Raw genomic sequence first — 21,593 nt, 5'->3', positions numbered from 1 at the left:
ATGTTTTATCATAGCACCTGTTAGAAAAAGTTTGAAGCTGAATTCACATAGTGAGGAGAAGCATTAGAATACTATTTTTCTTTTTCTTTTGTCCATGCCGCGTGGCATGCAGGGACCTTAGTTCCCCAACCAGGAGTCAAACCCTATCCCACTGCAGTGGAAGCACGGAGTCTTAACCACTGGACTGCCAGGGAAGTCCCCTAGAATACTATTATTTACTATGGGTTAAATTTGTTTTCCATAAACTTTGGTCATCACATCAACTCCTACAGAAAATTAAATGCTTTTTTGTTTTGTTTTTTTCTTTGACACCTTCTCTAGTTTTATTGGTAACTTTTTCAGAATTCGTTCTGTGTCCAGTACTTAAATTTTATTAAAGTAAATATTACTTCGTTCAAGTTGTAGTAGAAAACCCTTAATATAGACTATAAAACAACTGCTTTCTTTACTCATATGTGATAAAAAAAAGTTTCAAGATTTATTTTTTTGTTTGTTTGCTTTTATCATTTTTATTGGAGTGTAGTTGATTTACAATGTTGTGTTAGTTTCAGGTGTACAGCAAAGTGAATCAGTTATACATATACATATATCCACTCTTTTTTTAGATTCTTTTCCCGTATAGGCCATTACAGAGCATCGAGTAGAGTTCCCTGTGCTATACAGTAGATTCTTATTAGTTATCTATTTCATATATGGTAGTGTATATATGTCAATGCCAATCTCCCAATTTATCCCCCCCCCCGTTACCCCTGGTAACCATAAGTTTGTTTTCTACTTCTGTAAATCTATTTCTGTTTTGTAGATAAGTTCAGTTGTACCCATTTTTTAGATTCCACATATAAAAACGATATTATATGATATTTGCCCTTCTCTGTCTAACTTACTTTACTCAGTATGACAATCTCTAGATCCGTCCATGTTGCTGCACTTGGCATTATTTTGTTCTTTCTTATGGCTGAGTAATATTCCATTGTATATATGTACCACAGCTTTAAAAAATATATTTTATTATTTATTTATCTATTTGGCTGCGCCAGGTCTTAGTTGCTATACAACATTTTCTTTATCCATTCCTCTGTTGATGGACATTTAGGTTGCTTCCATGTCCTGGCTATTGTAAATAGTGCTGCAATGAACAAGATTTCAATAAAGAAGAAATTGTGTGAGTGGATTTCTTGGGATGGAAGAGATAGTTGGTCATCAACTCTTTCCCTTGTGGCTTCACCTCTCCCTTAAGGAGTTCTCAGTCTGGTTTGGTCTTCCACTACAGAGCCCCACCTTAGTAACTATATTCATTTTCCCATTCCCTCCTGTATCTGATTTAAAATAACCTTTTCAAGTATAGAGAAGTATTTTGTCTGTTTCTTTTAGCATGGCTGTGAAGGGCTGACATCTTCATAATGAACTGTTTGAAAAAACAAAGAAATGTAAGAATGCACCATGTGTAAATAGTGAAGTTTCCAAAATACAAATTTGAGATCCTAATAATCCTACCTGAGTAAATAGCAAAATTTTCTAGCCCTGAGGAGCTGGTATGCCTTTCCCTTATTATCTTGATTTTTTTCTACTTAATTCCACATGTGAGATCCCATTGTATTTTTCTGCCATGTTGGGGGACAAAAGCAGCTTTCTCTTCTGGGACCCATTAAAAAAATCAAACTGTCTTATTTTAAATACCTAGTTATCAATTCTATTCTTTCTTCTTGTTGGGGGGACATACTGACTTCACAGCTAATTTATGCAGCACTGGTGTTTGATTCCTGTTGAGCCTTAGTGAATCAGCTGGCTCATTCATGCCTAGTTCATTAGTGTCACCCACTTATGGAACATTCTATGATGTTTCACTTGGATGAGTTACTTCTTCTCTCTTAGGAAGCAGATATGCCAAAGTCTGCTTACTACTTTATGTGTTATCTACAATGTCCAATTTTCAAGTCAAAATTATTAGACGTGCAAAGAAATAGGAAAGTGTGACCCTTACCCAAGAAAGAAATCAGCCTGTAAAAACTGATTCTTGACTGGGCCCACATGTTGAATTTAGCAGATAAAGACTTCAAAGCAACCATTATAAATATGTTCAAAGAATTAAAAGAAAATATGGCATCTGTTAACAAACCTGCAATCTTAGCAGAGAATATAAACTAAACAATAAAAATAATGAAAGTTTTAAAGTTGAAAAGTACAGTTGGTGAAAAAAATTGCTAGATAGCCTCAACAGCAGATTGGAGATGTCAAATGAAAGATTCAGTGACCTTGAACTTAGATTAATAGAAATTGCTAAATCAGATGACTCCAATATCAGAAAGCAGATTAGTCATTGCTTAGGGCTAGGGGCAGTAAGAGGAATGGAATGCAAATGGATACAAGGAAACTTTTGGCTATGATGGAAACATTTTGTATCTTGATTTTAGTGGCTATTTTGCCAATATATTATACATTTTAAATGCATGCAAAATATTATACATAGATTATACCCTAAAATGTTGATTTAAAAATACTGAAAAGGTTTATAAAGAGAAATAATATTCCCCTTCCCACCTGTTATATCTCCCTTTCTTACCTGCACCCCTAGTTTGGCTCCTCATACAATATTTAACTCTTTGCTATTTTTTCTCATGCTCATTTTACTTTCAAATATTATGCTTTTATTGCTATTCCTGATTTATGAGTTTTTGATATGTATTGACTTCTTTTTCAGGTAGAAGAAGGTTTAATTCTCTTATGCCACCAATATCCTTCATTCCGTGTGTGTTTGTATATATGTACATATATATCACTGTTTTTAGTTATATTGAAAAATTATATTTCATATTATTAGAAACTTAGTAAATATTGTTTACCCAAAGACAAATAATATATTTTAATTGTTTTCCCTTTTGGGTTTTTCCTCCCCCCAGGTTGTCTGACTTTTTTCTTGCTCTCTAGCTTCATATTACAGATTTTTACTTCTTTCTGTGTTTAATTTGCTTTTTAACTAAAAGGCCTCCTTTAGTATTTCTTTTAATGAGGGTTGTAGATAGTAAACTCTCTCAGCCTTTCTAGTGTCTGAAAATACTCTCATTCTTACGTGACTGGTCACCTGAATATAGAATAAATGAAAGTTAGCATTGATTTTTCCTTCAGCATTTTGAGCATACTCCGTTGTCTACTGACCTTTGTTATTTTTATGAAAAGTCTGCTGTCATTCTCACAATTCCTTATGAAAATTTCTATCCATTTGTAATCTTAGGACTATATATTTTCTGTTTGAAGAAATTCTTCTCCAGTCTCCTTTTTTCCCCTCTGAAATGCATGATACTTATCATCACCCTAGACAGACCTTGCTTTTATTCACACCTTGGCTTTTCCTTATTGTCATTCCCTTTTCTGGATTGCTTTCCTGCTTCTTCCTATAGGGTCATTATATTAGTTCCTTGAACATACGGTACAGAACTTTGCATTTGTTTACTAGAAAAGAACCCTTGGATCTCAATTCCCTGACCAGGATCTAACCTGCTCCCCCTGCATTGGGAGCACGGAGTCTTAACCACTGGACCGCCAGGGAAGTCCCTAATTTACTGTACTCTTAAGTTCCCGTCTTTTGTTTCCTTAAGCCATATTAAGGGATTTGATGACAAGAGCAACAATAAGGCTTTTGTCTTTAAGCTAGTCTTTTCTCTAGACTACTCTAATTTGCTGACTGATTTAACATCTGTCTTCACAGTGAACATTGTTATTCATAAACTCTGATGTTTGTTATATAGTATATGAAAATATTATTTAGAAGCAGTGAGATTTGAACATTCAGAAGTCTGTAATTTATGTAGAAGAGCACAGTAGCTAGGTCAGGTAACCTTTTAGATTTAATTGAAGGTGTCCTATATGTGTTTATTTGCATAGAGGGTAAAAATACTTGGCGATTTAACCATATCTTTATACCCTTTAAATTAAATTTATTTTTTTAAACTTGGTGGCACAGACTAGACTTTCATTCTATTTTGTAGTCTTAAAAGTTTGGAACGAAGTGCTATTTTTTTTTTTTTTCTCCATACAACCTATCCCTAATGCCTTTACTACATTTTGTTCGTTTAATTTTTGGCAGCTTTTTTTTTTTTTTTTTTTTTGCGGCACGCGGGCTTCTCACTGTTGTGGCCTCTCCCGTTGCGGAGCACAGGCTCCAGACGCACAGGCTCAGCGGCCATGGCTCACGGGCCTAGCCACTCCGCGGCATGTGGGATCTTCCCGGACCGGGGCACAAACCCGTGTCCCCTGCATTGGCAGGCGGACTCTCAACCACTGTGCCACCAGGGAAGCCCTGGCAGCTTTTAAACAAGGAAAAAAAAAAGAAAAAAACATTTTGGCAGCTTTTTGCTTGGTACCTTTTTTATATCCTCCTTCTGTCCCCACAAATAAAGTTATTTCTTTTTATAGCAAATACATATTCCTTATAAGAAAATTATAATATACATCAGGAAAAGGAAAAAGCTAAATAACCCATAATCTTGCCCACACCCAGTAATAACCCTTATGCACACCCTAGTATATATTCTGATTGAAATCTTATTTTGAAATATTGTTGAAGTAAAAAAAAAATTATTAGTTTTACAAATTTGTACTGGTCTTTATATTTTTATAATGTTTAGCCACAATTTTCTAACCATGATGATTTTATTTTTTTCCTTGCTAGAAAGTGGAGCTGTTCCGAAAAGAAAAGATCCCTTAACACACACTAGTAATTCACTGCCTCGTTCAAAAACAGTTATGAAAACTGGATCCACAGGTCTTTCAGGCCACCACAGAGCACCTAGCTGCAGTGGTTTATCCATGGTTTCTGGAGTGAGACAGGGACCTGGTCCTGCAACTGCCACTCATAAGGTATTTGGAGACAGTAACTTTAATTGCTATGCTGTTGCAAATAGAAAATTTTGAACATCATATGCTTGCTTAAGTTTATTACAAGTACTTTATAATACCTTAGAGAATCGATAAGTTTCTACAACACTGAATGAAATTTTTCTTTTTTTTAATTTAGATTTTTAAGACTCTTCAGTAGTAGCGGCAACTTGCTACTAAAAAGCAAACCTCTTTTTTTCTCTATTATTTATTTATTTTTGCGGTACGCGGGCCTCTCACTGTTGTGGCCTCTCCCATTGCGGAGCACAGGCTCCGGACGCGCAGGCTCAGCAGCCATGGCTCACGGGCCTAGCCGCTCCGCGGCATGTGGGATCTTCCCGGACCGGGGCACGAACCTGTGTCCCCTACATCGGCAGGCGGACTCTCAACCACTGCGCCACCAGGGAAGCCCTCTCTATTATTTTTTAAGCAAATTTTTTTTAACTCCTTTTGGTTCTAAATAGGTTTTTTAATAGTAAGTTTGCTTATCCAATCTGTTTTATATAATACTGTATAATTCTTTTTTAAAAAAATTTATTTATTAGGCCGCATGGTGCAGCTTGTGGTATCTTAGTTCCCTGACCAGGGATTGAATCCGAGTCCTTGGCAGTGAAAGCGCCGAGTCCTAACCACTGGACCACCAAGGAATTCCCTATAGTTCATTTAAAATTTGTTATTCTTTTAATTATTTAAATCTACATAAATGTTTTATAACATTAAACATACATAGAGTTTTGTTACAATTCTAACAAGGATCAAAATTGTATGACTGCATTGTGATACAGCCTTTTTATTTTATAGTAACTGAATCTCTGTGGATAAAATCTTCTATAAACCCACTTCATGCCAAATGTAGTTCTATAGTGAATGCTATTTTATCTTGGAGTAAATACACAATTTTTGGATTTTTATATCCATTTTTTGCTACTTTTAAGCCTTTAATTCTGTGAACATTAAGGATGACTCACATGTGAAAAGTGCAAACGTTATGTTGTGTTTTCACATTAAAATTTTGTGTCCTTCAAGAGTACACCAAAAACAAATAGAACAAATAAACCTTCTACCCCTACAACTGCTGCTCGTAAAAAGAAAGACTTGAAGAACTTTAGGAATGTGGACAGCAACCTTGCTAACCTTATAATGAACGAAATTGTGGACAAGTAAGTTTTGTCATCTAAAGTGTTTTATGGGGATTTTAAATTTTTTTATTTATGAAATATATCATGAGTGAAATGGATAATATATACCTTGTCTAATTTACATATGTAATTTTTATGATGGTTTTCAATTAGTGTAAATGTAGAAAACCATTGCTTTACTGATATAACTATAGTTTCACAGTTAACATAAAAATGGCTATGTTACATAGAGCTTAGACTTAATATTATAATAACTGAAGTATATTTCTGTTACGGAGCTAACTGAAATTCTGTTTCTTAGTGGAACAGCTGTTAAATTTGATGATATAGCTGGTCAAGAGTTGGCAAAACAAGCATTGCAAGAAATTGTTATTCTTCCTTCTCTGAGGCCTGAGGTAAGGATTTTATATTATCATTTTCCTATAGCATCATCCATTACTGAATCCATAGTACAGTAAAGAAGTGTTTGAGCTATACTAGAATGATTAGTTCATATAACAGTAGGTTAGATGTCTTTTAAAGGAAAAAAACATTAGCAGTTGATGTTGACTAGTTACTTATACTGGAAAGGAGAATAAATATAATGGTTCCTAATTCCCAATCCATTTTTAATTAAATTTATAGGAAAAGTAGGTAGGAGGAAATAATTTTTATATCAAGGTAAGAGAGATTTAAAGTTAAGAAAGAATCCTCCTGCCAATGCAGGCAACATGGGTTCGAGCCCTGATCTGGGAAGATTCCCACGTGCCGCGGAGCCACTAAGCCTGTGTGCCACAGCTACTGAGCCTGCACTCTAGTGCCCGCGAGCCACAACTAGGGAGCCCGTGTGCCACAACTACTGAAGCCTGCACACCTAGAGCCCATGCTTCGCAACAAGAAAAACTACTGCAATGAGAAGCCTGCACACCACAACAAAGAGCAGCCCCTGCTCACCGAAACTAGAGAAAGCCCACGCGCAGCAATGAAGACCCAATGCAGCCATAAATAAATAAATAATAAATAAATAAATAAATAAATAAATAATTATTTTCAAGATATTAAGTCATCAAAGTAAGTGGAGAGCTGGTGAATGATGGGTAGGGACCTCACCTTTCATCCCTTATTTTTAAACTCACTAAGGAAGTTAGGTAATCTTGCAATCGATAATAAATATTTAATTTTCCACACATAGCATTGTTTTTCTTTTTTCAGTGCTTCATTCTTTTTTATTGGAGTATAATTGCTTTACAATGTTGTGTTAGTTTCTGTTGTACAATGAAGTAAATCAGCCATATGTGTACATATATCCTCTCCCTCTTGGGCCTCCCTCCCATCCCTTCCCATCCCCTCCCATCCCACCCATCTAGGTTGTAACAGAGCACCAAGCTGAGCTCCCTGTGCTATACCGCAGGTTCCCACTAGCTATCTGTTTTACACATGGTAGTGTATTTATGTCAAACCTAATCTCCCAATTAGCATTATTTTGGATTCTCACAATTCACAGATTGCATGTTTGATGCTGTTCTGAAAATATTGCAAAAAATAAATATGAGGATCCAGCCTGGATTAGTTATTTCTCTTCTCCTAGGACTTTCAAGTCTTAATGGACTCATTTACAAAATCTCGTGAAAATAGATGTTATATGGCACGTTGTGATGAATACGCTTTTAAATGAATTTGTTGTGTGGCTCTATTTTTCTAGAGTCTATGTCACTCTCATACTACTTTCATGGTGTTTATAACTTGTGAGTACCAACTATACTGAAACTTACTATTTTTTGAGTCCACTTTCTTTATTTTTCCTTCTTGCCCACTCTAAGAAGCAGTGTGCATGAAATCACTGGTTTAATATACTAATTGAAATTTTCTTAATACACAATAAAATAGAGAATTATTAAAATAGAAGGCATTTGTCCTTATATGAACCAAATTTATCTCTTGTACAACCTCAGGCCACACTTTGAGGAAACATATTATAGCTTGTATTTGGACTTACTTTTTGCCTGGAGTTATATAAGAGTAGTAAATGTAGCAGAGTGAGTATTGACAAAAAAATGCTTGTTGAAAGAACTCATATAATTGTAGACCTGTTAAGGATCTTATCAGTCATCTAGTCCATTTGTGGATAAAGAAACTAATCCTGAAATCCAAATTTCTTGCTCAAGATTATAATTAAGTGGTGGTTCTAGGAAATGAAATAAATAAGATTCCTAACATTAGACTGCCGCCTCAAGGCTATAACTGCCAGCTAATTCTTGTTTTTTGTATTTGTTTTTTTACTGTATGTGTAATTTAATAGTAATTTTTTTACATCTTTATTGGAGTATAATTGCTTTACAATGGTATGTTAGTTTCTGCTTTATAACAAAGTGAATCAGTTATGCATATACATATGTTCCCATATCTCTTCCCTCTTGGCGTCTCCCTCCCTCCCACCCTCCCTATCCCATCCCTCTAGGTGGTAACAGAGCACCGAACTGATCTCCCTGTGCTATGCGGCTGCTTCCCACTAGCTATCTGTTTTACATTTGGTAGTGTATATATGTCCATGCCACTCTCTCGCTTTGTCACAGCTTACCCTTCCCCCTCCCCATATCCTCAAGTCCATTCGCTAGTAGGTCTGTGTCTTTATTCCTGTCTTACTCCTAGGTTCTTCATGACATTTTTTTTTCTTAAATTCCATATATATGTGTTAGCATACGGTATTTGTCTTTCTCTTTCTGACTTACTTCGCTCTGTATGACAGACTGTAGGTCCATCCACCTCATTACAAATAGCTCAATTTCGTTTCTTTTTATGGCTGAGTAATATTCCATTGTATATATGTGCCACATTTTTATCCATTCATCCAATGATGGACACTTAGGTTGTTTCCATCTCTGGGCTAGTGTAAACAGAGCTGCAATGAACATTTTGGTACATGACTCTTTTTGAATTATGGTTTTCTCAGGGTATATGCTCAGCAGTGGGATTGCTGGGTCATATGGTAGTTCTATTTGTAGTTTTTTAAGGAACCTCATACTGTTCTCCATAGTGGCTGTACCAATTCACATTCTCACCAGCAGTGCAAGAGTGTTCCCTTTTCTCCACACCCTCTCCAGTATTTATTGTTTCTAGATATTTTGATGATGGCCATTCTGACTGGTATGAGATGATACCTCATTGTAGTTTTGATTTGCACCTCTCTAATGATTAATGATGTTGAGCATTCTTTCATGTGTTTGTTGGCAATCTGTGTATCTTCTTTGGATAAATGTCTGTTTAGGTCTTCTGCCCATGTTTGGATTGGGTTGTTTGTTTTCTTGTTATTGATCTGCATGAGCTGCTTGTAAATTTTGGAGATTAATCTTTTGTCAGTTGCTTCATTTGCAAATATTTTCTCCCATTCTGAGGGTTGTCTTTTGGTCTTGTTTATGGTTTCCTTTGCTGTGCAAAAGCTTTGAAGTTTCATTAGGTCCCATTTGTTTATTTTTGTTTTTATTTCCATTTCTCTAGGAGGTGGGTCAAAAAGGATCTTGCTGTGATTTATGTCATAGAGTGTTCTGCCTATGTTTTCCTCTAAGAGTTTGATAGATTCTGGCCTTACATTTAGGTCTTTAATCCATTTTGAGCTTATTTTTGTGTATGGTGTTAGGGAGTGATCTAATCTCATATTTTACATGTACTGTCCAGTTTCCCCAGCACCACTTATTGAAGAGGCTATCCTTTCTCCACTATACATTCCTGCCTCCTTTATCAAAGATAAGGTGACCATATGTGCGTGGCTTTATCTCTGGACTTTCTATCCTGTTCCATTGATCTATCTTTCTGTTTTTTGTTTTTTTTTTGCGGTACACGGGCCTCTCACTGTTGTGGCCTCTCCCGTTGCGGAGCACAGGCTCCGGATGCGCAGGCTCAGCAGCCATGGCTCACGGGCCCAGACGCTCCGCGGCATGCGGGATCCCTCTGGACCAGGGCACGAACCCGTGTTCCCTGCATCGGCAGGTGGTCTCTCAACCACTGCGCCACCAAGGAAGCCCTATCTTTCTGTTTTGTGCCAGTACCATACTGTCTTGATTACTGTAGCTTTGTAGTATAATCTGAAGTCAGGGAGCCTGATTCCTCCAGCTCCAGTTTTTATTCTCAAGATTGCTTTGGCTATTCGGGGTCTTTTGTGTTTCCATACAAATTGTGAATTTTTTTGTTCTAGTTCTCTGAAAAATGCCAATGGTAGTTTGATAGGGATTACATTGAATCTGTAGATTGCTTTGGGTCGTAGAGTCATTTTCACAATGTTGATTCTTCCAATCCAAGAGCATGGTATATCTCTCCATGTATTTGTATCATCTTTAATTTCTTTCATCAGTGTCCTATAATTTTCTGCATACAGGTCTTTTGTCTCCTTAGGTAGGTTTATTCCTAGATATTTTATTCTTTTTGTTGCAGTGGAAAATGGGAGTGTTTTCTTGATTTCACTTTCAGATTTTTCATCATTAGTGTATAGGAATGCCAGAGATTTCTGTGCATTAATTTTGTATCCTGCAACTTTACCAAATTCATTGATTAGCTCTACTAGTTTTCTGGTAGCATCTTTAGGATTCTCTATGTATAGTATCATGTCATCTGCAAACAGTGACAGCTTTACTTCTTCTTTTCCGATTTGGATTCCTTTTATTTCCTTTTCTTCTCTGATTGCTGTGGCTAAAACTTCCAAAACTATGTTGAATAAGAGCGGTGAAAGTGGGCAACCTTGTCTTGTTCCTGATCTTAGTGGAAATGCTTTCAGTTTTTCACCATTGAGGATGATGTTGGCTGTGGGTTTGTCATATATGGCCTTTATTATGTTGAGGAAAGTTCCCACTATGCCTACTTTCTGCAGGGTTTTTATCATAAATGGATGTTGAATTTTGTCAAAAGCTTTCTCTGTATCTATTGAGATGATCATATGGTTTTTCTCCTTCAATTTGTTAATATGGTTTATCACATTGATTGGTTTGCATATATTGAACAATCCTTGCATTCCTAGAATAAACCCCACTTGATCATGGTGTATAATACTTTTAATGTGCTGTTGGATTCTGTTTGCTAGTATTTTGTTGAGGATTTTTGCATCTATGTTCATCAGTGATATTGGCCTGTAGTTTTCTCTCTTTGTGACATCTTTGTCTGCTTTCGGTATCAGGGTGAAGGTGGCCTCGTAGAATGAGTTTGGGAGTGTTCCTCCCTCTGCTATATTTTGCAAGAGTTTGAGAAGGATAGGTGTTAGTTCTTCTCTAAGTGTTTGGTAGAATTCGCCTGTGAAGCCATCTGGTCCTGGGCTTTTGTTTGTTGGAAGATTTTTAATCACAGTTTCAATTTCAGTGCTTGTGATTGGTCTGCTCATATTTTCTATTTCTTCCTGATTCAGTCTTGGCAGGTTGTGTATTTCTAAGGATTTGTCCATTTCTTCCACGTTGTCCATTTTATTGGCATAGAGTTGCTTGTAGTAATCTCTCATGAACTTTTGTATTTCTGCAGTGTCAGTTGTTACTTCTCCTTTTTCATTTCTAATTCTATTGATTTGTGTATTCTCCCTTATTTTCTTGATGAGGCTGGCTAATGGTTTATCAATTTTGTTTATCTTCTCAAAGAACCAGCTTTTAGTTTTATTGATCTTTGCTATCATTTCCTTCATTTCTTTTTCATTTATTTCTGATCTGATCTTTATGATTTCTTTCCTTCTGCTAACTTTGGGGGTTTTTTGTTCTTCTTTCTCTACTTGCTTTAGGTGCAAGGTTAGGTTGTTTATTGGAGATGTTTCCTGTTTCTTAAGGTAGGATTGTATTCCTATAAACGTCCCTCTTAGAACTGCTTTTGCTGCATCCGATAGGTTTTGGGTCGTCGTGTCTCCATTGTCATTTGTTTCTAGGTACTTCTTTATTTCCTCTTTGATTTCTTCAGTGATCACTTCGTTATTAAGTAGTGTATTGTTTAGCCTCCATGTGTTTGTATTTTTTACAGATATTTTCCTGTAATTGATATCTAGTCTCATAGCGTTATGGTCGGAAAGATACTTGATACAATTTCAATTTTCTTAAATTTACCAAGGCTTGATTTGTGACCCAAGATATGATCTATCCTGGAGAATATTCCATGAGCACTTGAGAAGAATATGTATTCTGTTGTTTTTGGATCGAATTTCCTATAAATATCAACTAAGTCCATCTTGTTTAATGTATCATTTAAAGCTTGTGTTTCCTTATTTATTTTCATTTTGGATGATCTGTCCATTGGTGAAAGTAGGGTGTTAAAGTCCCCTGCTATGAATGTGTTACTGTCGATTTCCCCTTTTATGGCTGTTGTATTTGCCTTATGTATTGAGGTGCTCCTATGTTGGGTGCATAAGTATTTACAATTGTTATATCTTCTTCTTGGCTCGATCCCTTGATCATTATGTAGTGTCCTTCTTTGTCGCTTCTAATCTTTATTTTAAAGTGTATTTTGTCTGATACGAGAATTGCTACTCCAGCTTTCTTTTGGTTTCCATTTTCATGGAATATCTTTTTCAGTCCCCTCACTTTCAGTCTATATGTGTCTCTAGGTCTGAAGTGGGTCTCTTGTAGACAGCATATATATGGTTCTTGTTTTTGTATCCATTCAGCCAGTCTGTTTCTTTTGGTGGTAGCATTTAATCCATTTACATTTAAGGTAGTTATCGATATGTATGTTCCTATTCCCATTTTCTTAATTGTTTTGGGTTCGTTATTGTAGGTCTTTTCCTTCTCTTGTGTTTTTTGACTAGAGAAGTTCCTTTAGCATTTGTTGTAAAGCTGGTTTGGTGGTGCTGAACTGTCTCAGCTTTTGCTTGTCTGTAAAGGTTTTAATTTCTCCATCAAATCTGAATGAGATCCTTGCTGGGTAGAGTAATCTTGGTTGTAGGTTTTTCTCCTTCATCACTTTAAATATGTCCTGGTAGTCCCTTCTGGCTTGCAGAGTTTCTGCTGAAAGATCAGCTTTTAACCTTATGGGGATTCCCTTGTGTGTTATTTGTTGTTTTTCCCTTGCTGCTTTTAATATGTTTTCTTTGTATTTAGTTTTTGACAGTTTGATTAATATGTGTCTTGGCGTGTTTCTCCTTGGAATTATCCTGTATAGGACTCTCTGTGCTTCCTGGACTTGATTAACTATTTCCTTTCCCATATTAGGGAAGTTTTCAACTATAATCTCTTCAAATATTTTCTCCGTCCCTTTCTTTTTTCTTCTTCTTCTGGTACCCCTGTAATTCGAATGTTGGTGCGTTTAATGTTGTCCCAGAGGTCTCTGAGACTGTCCTCAGTTCTTTTCATTCTTCTTCTTTATTCTGCTCTGCAGTAGTTATTTCCACTATTTTATCTTCCAGGTCACTTATCCGTTCTACTGCCTCAGTTATTCTGCTATTGATCCCATCTAGAGTATTTTAAATTTCATTTATTGTGTTGTTCATCGTTGCTTGTTTCATCTTTAGTTCTCCTAGGTCTTTGTTAAATGTTTCTTGCATTTTGTCTATTCTACTTCCAAGATTTTGGATCATCTTTACTATCATTATTCTCAATTCTTTTTCAGGTAGACTGCCTATTTCCTCTTCATTTTTTAGGTCTGGTGGGTTTTTATCTTGCTCCTTCATCTGCTGTGTATTTTTCTGTCTTCTCATTTTGCTTATCTTACTGTGTTTAGGGTCTCCTTTTCGCAGGCTGCAGGTTTGTAGTTCCCGTTGTTTTTGGTGTCTGTCCCCAGAGGCTAAGGAATGTTCAGTGGGTTGTGTAGGCTTCCTGGTGGAGGGGACTAGTGCCTGTGTTCCTGTGGATGAGGCTGGATCTTGTCTTTCTGGTGGGCAGGTCCATGTCTGGTGGTGTGTTTTGGGGTGTCTGTGGACTTATTATGATTTTAGGCAGCCTCTCTGTTAATGGGTGGGGTTGTGTTCCTGTCTTGCTAGCTGTTTGGCATAGAGTGTCCAGCACTGTAGCTTGCTGGTCGTTGAGTGAAGCTGGGTGCTGGTGTTGAGATGGAGATCTCTGGGAGATTTTCGCCGTTAGATATTATGTGGAGGTGGGAGGTCTCTTGTGGACCAGTGTCCTGAAGTTGGCTCTCCCATCTCAGAGGCACAGCACTGACTCCTGGCTGCAGCACCAAGATCCTTTCAGCCACACGGCTCAGAATAAAAGGAGAAGAAAAGAAAGAAACAAAGAAAGGAGGAAAGAAAGGAAGAAAGAAAGAAGAAGGAAGGAAGGAAGGGGATAAAATAAAATAAAGTAAGATAAAATAAAATATAGTTATTAAAATAAAAAGTAGTTATTTAGCAAAAAAAATTTTTTTAAAGAAAAAAAAAAAACGAACAAAAAAAACAGGACGGATAGAACCCTAGGACCAATGGTGAAAGCAAAGCTATACAGACAGAATCTCACACAGAAGCATACACATACACACTCACAAAAAGAGGAAAAGGGGAAAAATGATGTTGCTCTCAAAGTACACCTCCTCAATTTGGGATGATTCGTTGTCTATTCATGTATTCCACAGATGCAGGGTATATCGAGTTGATTGTGGAGCTTCTATCGGCTGCTTCTGAGGCTGGTGGGAGAGATTTCCCTTTCTCTTCTTTGTTCTCACTGCTCCTGGGGCTCAGCTTTGGATTTGGCCCTCCCTCTGTGTGTAGGTCACCAGAGGGTGTCTGTTCTTCGCTCAGACAGGATGGGGTTAAAGGAGCAGCTGCTTCAGGGACTCTGGCTCCCTCAGGCCAGAGGGAGGGAGGGAGGAGTGCGGATGCGGGGCGAGCCTGCGGCGGCAGAGGCCAGTGGGACGTTGCAACAGCTTGAGGCGCCCTGTGCGTTCTCCCGGGGAAGTTGTCTCTGGATCACGGGACCCTGGCAGTGGCGGGATGCACAGGCTCTCCGGAAGAGGGGTGTGGATAGTGACCTGTGCTCGCACAATGGCTTCTTGGTGGCGGCAGCAGCAGCCTTAGCGTCTCATGCCCGTCTCTGGGGTCCGCGCTGTTAGCCGCGGCTTGCGCCCGTCTCTGGAGCTCCTTTAAGCAGCGCTCTTAATGCCCTCTCCTCACGCACCAGGAAACAAAGAGGGGAGCAAAAGTGTCTTGCCTCTTTGGCAGGTCCTGACTTTTCCCCGGACTCCCTCCCGGTTAGCCGTGGTGCACTAACCCCTTCAGGCTGTGTTCACGCCGCCAACCCCAGTCTTCTCCCTGCGCTCCGGCGGAAGCCCAAGCCTCAGCTCCCAGCCCCGCCCGCCCCGGCGGGTGAGCAGACAAGCCTCTCGGGCTGGTGAGTGCTGGTCGGCACCGATCCTCTGTGCGGGAATCTCTCCGCTTTGCCCTCCGCACCCCTGTTGCTGCGCTCCCCACCACGGCTCCGAAGCTTTCCCCCTCCGCCACCCGCAGTCTCTGCCCGCGAAGAGGCTTCCTAGTGTGTGGAAAGTTTTCCTCCTTCACGGCTCCCTCCCACTGGTGCAGGTCCCGTCCCTATTCTTTTGTCTCTGTTTATTCTTTTTTCTTTTGCCCTACCCAGGTACGTGGGGAGTTTCTTACCTTTTGGGATGTCTGAGGTCTTCTGCCAGCGTTCTCTTGGTGTTCTGTAGGAGTTGCTCCACGTGTAGATGTATTTCTGGTGTATCTGCTAGTGTTGGAGGGTATCCTGCAGTGGCGGGGGGTGGCTGTGGCTCACCGTGGAGACAAGGACACTGGCAGCAGAAGTTCTGGGAAGTACTCCTTGGCATGAGCCCTCCAGGAGTCCGCCATTAGTCCCAGCAAAGAGCCTCCAGCTAATTCTTAAGTATGGATTTTAATATTTATTCAGTGGTATGCTTCTTAGGGTACAAAAATATATCTAAAATTAGAGAGGTAGTAAGTAAATATTTGGACTGTGCTAGAAGGCATTCAGCTTCTACTCTACCCATAACTTTAGGGAACATATCTAAAGTGGAAAGTGAGGTCAAACAGCATATGACTTTACATTTTGGCATATTTCCATGGTAGCGCCATATGTTAGAAAAAACTGGAATTTCAAAATTGAATAACCTAGCCTTGGGAGGGGCAGAAACCTTAGTAAATGTACTAAATTGGGGCTTGAGGAAGGACAGCATTTGAGGTAGAGCCAGACCTCAGGGTTTGGACCATTTGTGTGTCTCCACACCTGCCAATTGGACCATTTTTATAATTCTAGTTCAGATTCTAATGCAGAAAGGGAATATGATTGTTCTAGCTCAGCTTTTCACAGTAGACCCATAAAATGGATCGTGGTAAGCCGTGAATGGGTCAGACTTATTTCATAAAGCATCTCCATTGTGCAACAAATCAGCTTTATTCATAATTCTCCACAGTGGGGCGCTTGCATGGACCACGGTGGGGACATTGTTAGGCTAGATTGGAAAGTTGGGTATGACAGGCATCATGACGAACTTATTCATTGTTTAGTGTGCTAGAATTTTTATTTCATCATAGAAACACGGAATCATAATTAAGTCACCGAACACTAAAAATGCCTTTAAGGAGATAAAAAATTTTTTAAATATATGCTTGAGTTAATTTCTTCTCAGAATTACCTAAAGCAAGTACTTTAACCCTTGTTCATTCATGAAGTCATGGACTTGGAAAGGACATTGAAAAAACTCTTGTCCATCTCCCTGCCATCAAATAGGACTATGTTTTAAATACTTTAAAAGTAATTTTTTAAAATCACAAATATTAATCTTTGAAACAAGTTGAAACTGTAAGAAGAATATAAAATAAAATGTACCTTCCGACCCCAAAGCAGTACATTTCAAAGTATATCACAGTGATCTGTCTACATACTTTTCTCAAAAATTTTACAACGAAAGTATATATTCTTCTGTCCTATTTCATAGACCTCTTTCATATCCTGTCCAGCTTATTTGTTAGCATTTTTCTGAGCTCTTGTGTTTTTTTCTTAATTTTTGAATTTAATTTTATTTATTTTTTTATACAGCAAGTTCTTATTAGTCATCCATTTTATACACATCAGCGGGTAGATGTCAATCCCAATTGCCCAATTCATTCCACCCCCACCCCCACCCCCCGCCGCTTTCCCCCCTTGGTGTCCATACATTTGTTCTCTACATCTGTGTCTCAATTTCTGCCCTGCAAACCGGTTCATCTGTAGAGCTCTTATGTTTATTTTGTTATCTTGCTGCTTAATAATAGCATTTTCTTTCAGTTTTATAGAAGAATGTGACTGTTCTCTAATTTTAAAAGGTTCTACCTACTAGTAAAATTTCCATGAATTTCTAAATATGTTAGCTTGAACATTTGCTTTTTTAAAAGTTTTTGAACTTACCTCTTTAAGTAATAATCTTATAAAGCCAATTCTTTTTTTTTCATGTAGAATCTTTAATTTGATGAACCCTTAGCTCCATTATATCACACATTCCCTACCCCATCCTCCCAGTGTAGTATATCATTGCTGAGGTTAAATCAATATTCATTTCTTGTAAATGTTAAGTACCACGCTGAGTAGGATAGTGTGGTTTTTTTTCCCTTGTATAGGTTTTTTTTCCCCCTAAATAATTGTGTTACTTTTTTGCTTAGTTTTCATCTTACCAATTGTCAAACCAATTTGAAAATTCATTAGCTCAGTTGTTTTTTTTCTTGGAACCCCTTTGTCTGGAACCACCTTTTTCTGTTCCATTCGACCAGTTGTTCTTATTTCATAGCTGTTCTATAATCTTGCTTCACCATCATCATGGAACTTTTCTTTGTCTTTCTATTTTAATGGATCTCTGGGTTTTTTGGATTCCTTATTTTCTCTTTCATGGTTTATTTTCTCATTTTGATGGCATACATCCTCCTGTAAGTTCCTGAGAAAGGGTCATGTGAGACAATATTTTGAGATTTCACATATCTGAAAATATATTTAATCTACTGTCTTCCCTTGTTGATAATTTGATTAGATGTCAAGATTTAGGTTGAAACTGTAATGGTGGATATGTGACACAAATAGTGAACCCAAATGTAAAATATGGACTTAGGTTAATAGTATTATATCACTGTTCATCAGCTGTATTAACATATCACTATTCATCAGCTGTATTAAATGTACTATACTAATGCAAGATGTTAATAATAGGGGAAATGGGGGAAGTGAGGAGTTATGTGGAAACTCTCTATACTTTCCATTAAATTTTCTGTAAACCTAAAACCACTCAAAAAAATATTCCGTCTTTAAGTTGAATATCAGCCGCTTCATATGGTTCAACTTAAAAGTACATACACTTTCACTATTAAGTAAAGTGTTATCAGTCGGGTGCTTCACCCTTCATTCCTGCCATGCCTGGTGTCCCAGAGTTTGGAGACTCTGGTTAAATTTCTCTCCTTTGGTTGTGGAAGAGAAGTACTTGCCGGCGTGCTCTTGGTGGGGGCAAGAGCATGGGTTCCATTGTTCTTCATACAGATTTTCAATCAGTTCCCCTGTTTTTGGCCAGCTACCTTACTGCTGCTTTCTCTGGTACCTGGTGCCTCCAGTTCCTGAGATGTTCCAGGGTTTTTTGTTCACATCAGCTTGCTCCTTGTATCTAGGTATCCCTTCACAAGCTGGCACTTAGGTTTTAGCTCCTTCAACTCCGTTAAATAATTTACCACACTTTATCAGCTCTCCATGTACAAAAATTTGTGTCCTCTGTTGTCTCCTTTTGTATTTTTTGTTTTGTTTTGAAGATTTATATCTTTTTTATTCATTTACTATTATTTGGTGAGATTTCTAAAGGAAGTAGAGAGGCATACTATGTTCAATATGTCTTGTTTAACCAATCTGCTTTCATTTTGATCAATAAGGGTTTGGTTTTAATTCATTTTGTTTTCTTCTGTTTTTAATAATTATTCTAATTTATTGGTTATGTGTTCTCTTTAGAGCTCTGGGCAGCTCTCTTTGGGAGGATGCTATTGAAAGATGGTGCTTTTTAGATAACAAATAATACTTAAAATGTCTGGAAAAATTGTCTCCAGAATCATGGTTGTGAACTAAAGTGTGTATTTTTAAGTTGTTCACAGGGCTTAGAGCTCCTGCCAGAGGACTGTTACTCTTTGGTCCACCTGGAAATGGGAAAACAATGCTGGTAAGAATTCTTTTTATTTTTATTTTTTAAACTTAAAAAAATATATATTTATTTATTTGGTTGTGCTGGGTCTTAGTTGCAGCATGTGTGCTCCTTAGTTGTGGCATGCGAACTCTTAGTTGTGGCATGCATGTGGGATCTAGTTCCCTGACCAGGGATTGAATCCGGGCCCCTTGCATTGGGATTGCAGAGTCTTAACCACTGGACCACCAGGGAAGTCCCAAGAATTCTTTTTTTTTTTTTTTTTTTTTTTTTGCGGTACGCTGGCCTCGCACTGTTGTGGCCTCTCCTGTTGCGGAGCACAGGCTTCGGACGCGCAGGCTCAGCGGCCATGGCTCACGGGCCTAGCCGCTCCGCGGCGTGTGGAATCTTCCCGTACCGGGGCACGAACCCATGTCCCCTGCATCAGCAGGTGGAATCTCAACCGCTGCGCCACCAGGGAAGCCCCCCAAGAATTCTTTTTAAATGTGCATGTTCTGTTGAGATATTTGGGAGATAATATGAAAAAAGAAACTTTTCATTGTCCCTGAGTCTATTATTTATGACTTGCCTTTGCTATAATATACTTTTTTTTATGGCCACACTGCGTGGCTTGCAGGATCTTAGTTCCCTGACCAGGGATTGAACCCAGGGCCACAGCAGTGAAAACGCCAAGTCCTAACCTCTGAACCACCAGGGAACTCCCAATTTTTAAACTAGTTTTTAATGACGAAGTAGGTGGAAACCTACATACGTTATCTTCCATAGTATTTTGGGGCTGGCTAAATTTAATAGTGTAATTTTCATTATTTTCCCAAGTTAAATAATAAAATTTTACTGTAGAAGAGCTTACCTTACTATATTGAGTATCTTCCTAATCTTTGATTTTTTTTTTTACTATTGTAACAGGTTTATTTAAATAAAATAATCAGCATGATACAGATTTCTTTCTTTTTTTTTAAATTGAGGCATAATTGACATACAACAGATTTTTTTTTTCTGTGTCCTTTTGCCAAAAGTTTTTGGTAGGATTTGGATATCTTTCTCCTGCATAGCTCTCCTAGAGGGAAAACATAAATAGGGAAAGAGTAACTTTTTCCGTTAGCTGTTTGTATTTCTCCAAGCAGTTATCTTCTATAACTAGGAAGAGAATAATACCCTCTTTTTTTTTTTCTTTAACCTCTCCCTGTCACTTCTCTCTTAGAGAAAAAGAGAGTGGAAAGAAGCATAGCTCTTCCTAGAGCTTTTCCTCATTGCTGAGAAGAAAACACATTGATTGCCATATGTTGAGAATTGTGTCATGGCTTATATTTTTAGGAAATCTTTTCTAGAACTTAAATTGATCAAATGTGGTTATCTTTTTAAAGCAGTTGAACTAATATTTACCCTTGTGATTTTTAAAGGCTAAAGCAGTAGCTGCAGAATCTAGTGCAACCTTCTTTAATATAAGTGCTGCAAGTTTAACTTCAAAATACGTGAGTATTCTTTTTTCCAGTATTGTCATGTTCTAAGTTACTGTCTAAACGTTACTGTGTTAAGTATAAATGGTAAGAACATTACACCAAAATGTTTTTATTTGAGTTTTATATCTATTATTTAGATATGCTGAATATCACTCTTCAAAGTAGAAAGTTATGTGCATTTGCTAGGTTCTTTTAAAATTGAAATTATTCTGTTAAATACTGTATTTGTTTGCTAGGGCTGTGTATTAAAGTACCACAAACTGGCTGGCTTGAACAATAGAAATTTATTGTATTGTATTTTGGAGGCTAGAAGTCCAAATCAGGTATTGGCAGGGGTCTTAATTTTGTAAAGTAATTAAAAATAACTATAAAATGATACTTTTCCTGGTTAAATTTTACTTCCTGTGTGAAATTTTATACGTAAAATTGTTATTAAAGTAGGTTTACCCATATTATGCACATACTATAACAGAAAGCATTGTCTTGGAAGCTAGGAGGTAGGGATTCCAGCCTAACTTTTACATGCCAAGCTGGCCTTAAGAAAGTATCACTTTAGGCTTTACTTCATTTATTTTTTAAAAATATAAACCAGGTTCTATTTATTAAATACATAGATCTTCTTTCAAATTTATGTACGATTTGTTAGCAGTTATGAATAAGTCTTACTATATTTACTTCACTTATAAAGTGTTGATGTCATAAGAGGTGATCTCTTGCAGTTCCTTCCGGCTCTGAGAATATTTGTTTTGAAGATTCTAATTCTGGGGCCTTTCCTTTTTTCTTTTATTTAATTTTCAATAAAAAGAATAGATGCCACCTAGAGAACAAAATAATTTTTGCAGTAGATTACCACAAACCTCATGACTCTTTCGTTAGATGCTTTGGTGCATAGAATGGCTTTAGTATAGTATTTCAGCCCCTGGGAATGTCTTAAGGAGTGTTCATAGACCTCCTAGAAATACTTTGATATTTATTGACAGTGATATTGTGAGAATGGGTTTTCACGGTGTTCTCAATAGAGCAAGTTTTATTTAGAGCATTTTCCAACTTACCTGCTTCTATAAATATACCCTGCAACCTAGGGCTTAAG

At 37.5% G+C, this 21,593-nt stretch overlaps 1 protein-coding gene across 4 annotated transcripts in view; it reads left to right on the top strand.

Annotated features, from left to right (window-relative positions):
• SPAST (spastin) overlaps positions 1-21,593 on the top strand; it is a 62,553-nt gene that overhangs the window by 26,243 nt on the left and 14,717 nt on the right. For all 4 annotated transcript variants that reach the window (XM_060309090.1, XM_030857997.2, XM_060309089.1 and 1 more), the window contains 5 exons: positions 4,667-4,854; positions 5,899-6,032; positions 6,313-6,406; positions 18,987-19,061; positions 20,444-20,515. In XM_060309090.1, coding sequence (XP_060165073.1) covers positions 4,667-4,854; positions 5,899-6,032; positions 6,313-6,406; positions 18,987-19,061; positions 20,444-20,515 — 563 coding nt within the window. The remainder of the gene's footprint in view (positions 1-4,666; positions 4,855-5,898; positions 6,033-6,312; positions 6,407-18,986; positions 19,062-20,443; positions 20,516-21,593) is intronic.

The sequence above is a fragment of the Globicephala melas genome, chromosome 12 (genome assembly GCF_963455315.2).
Source record: "Globicephala melas chromosome 12, mGloMel1.2, whole genome shotgun sequence".
Taxonomy (NCBI): domain Eukaryota; kingdom Metazoa; phylum Chordata; class Mammalia; order Artiodactyla; family Delphinidae; genus Globicephala; species Globicephala melas.
This window is presented reverse-complemented; position numbering and strand designations above follow the sequence as displayed.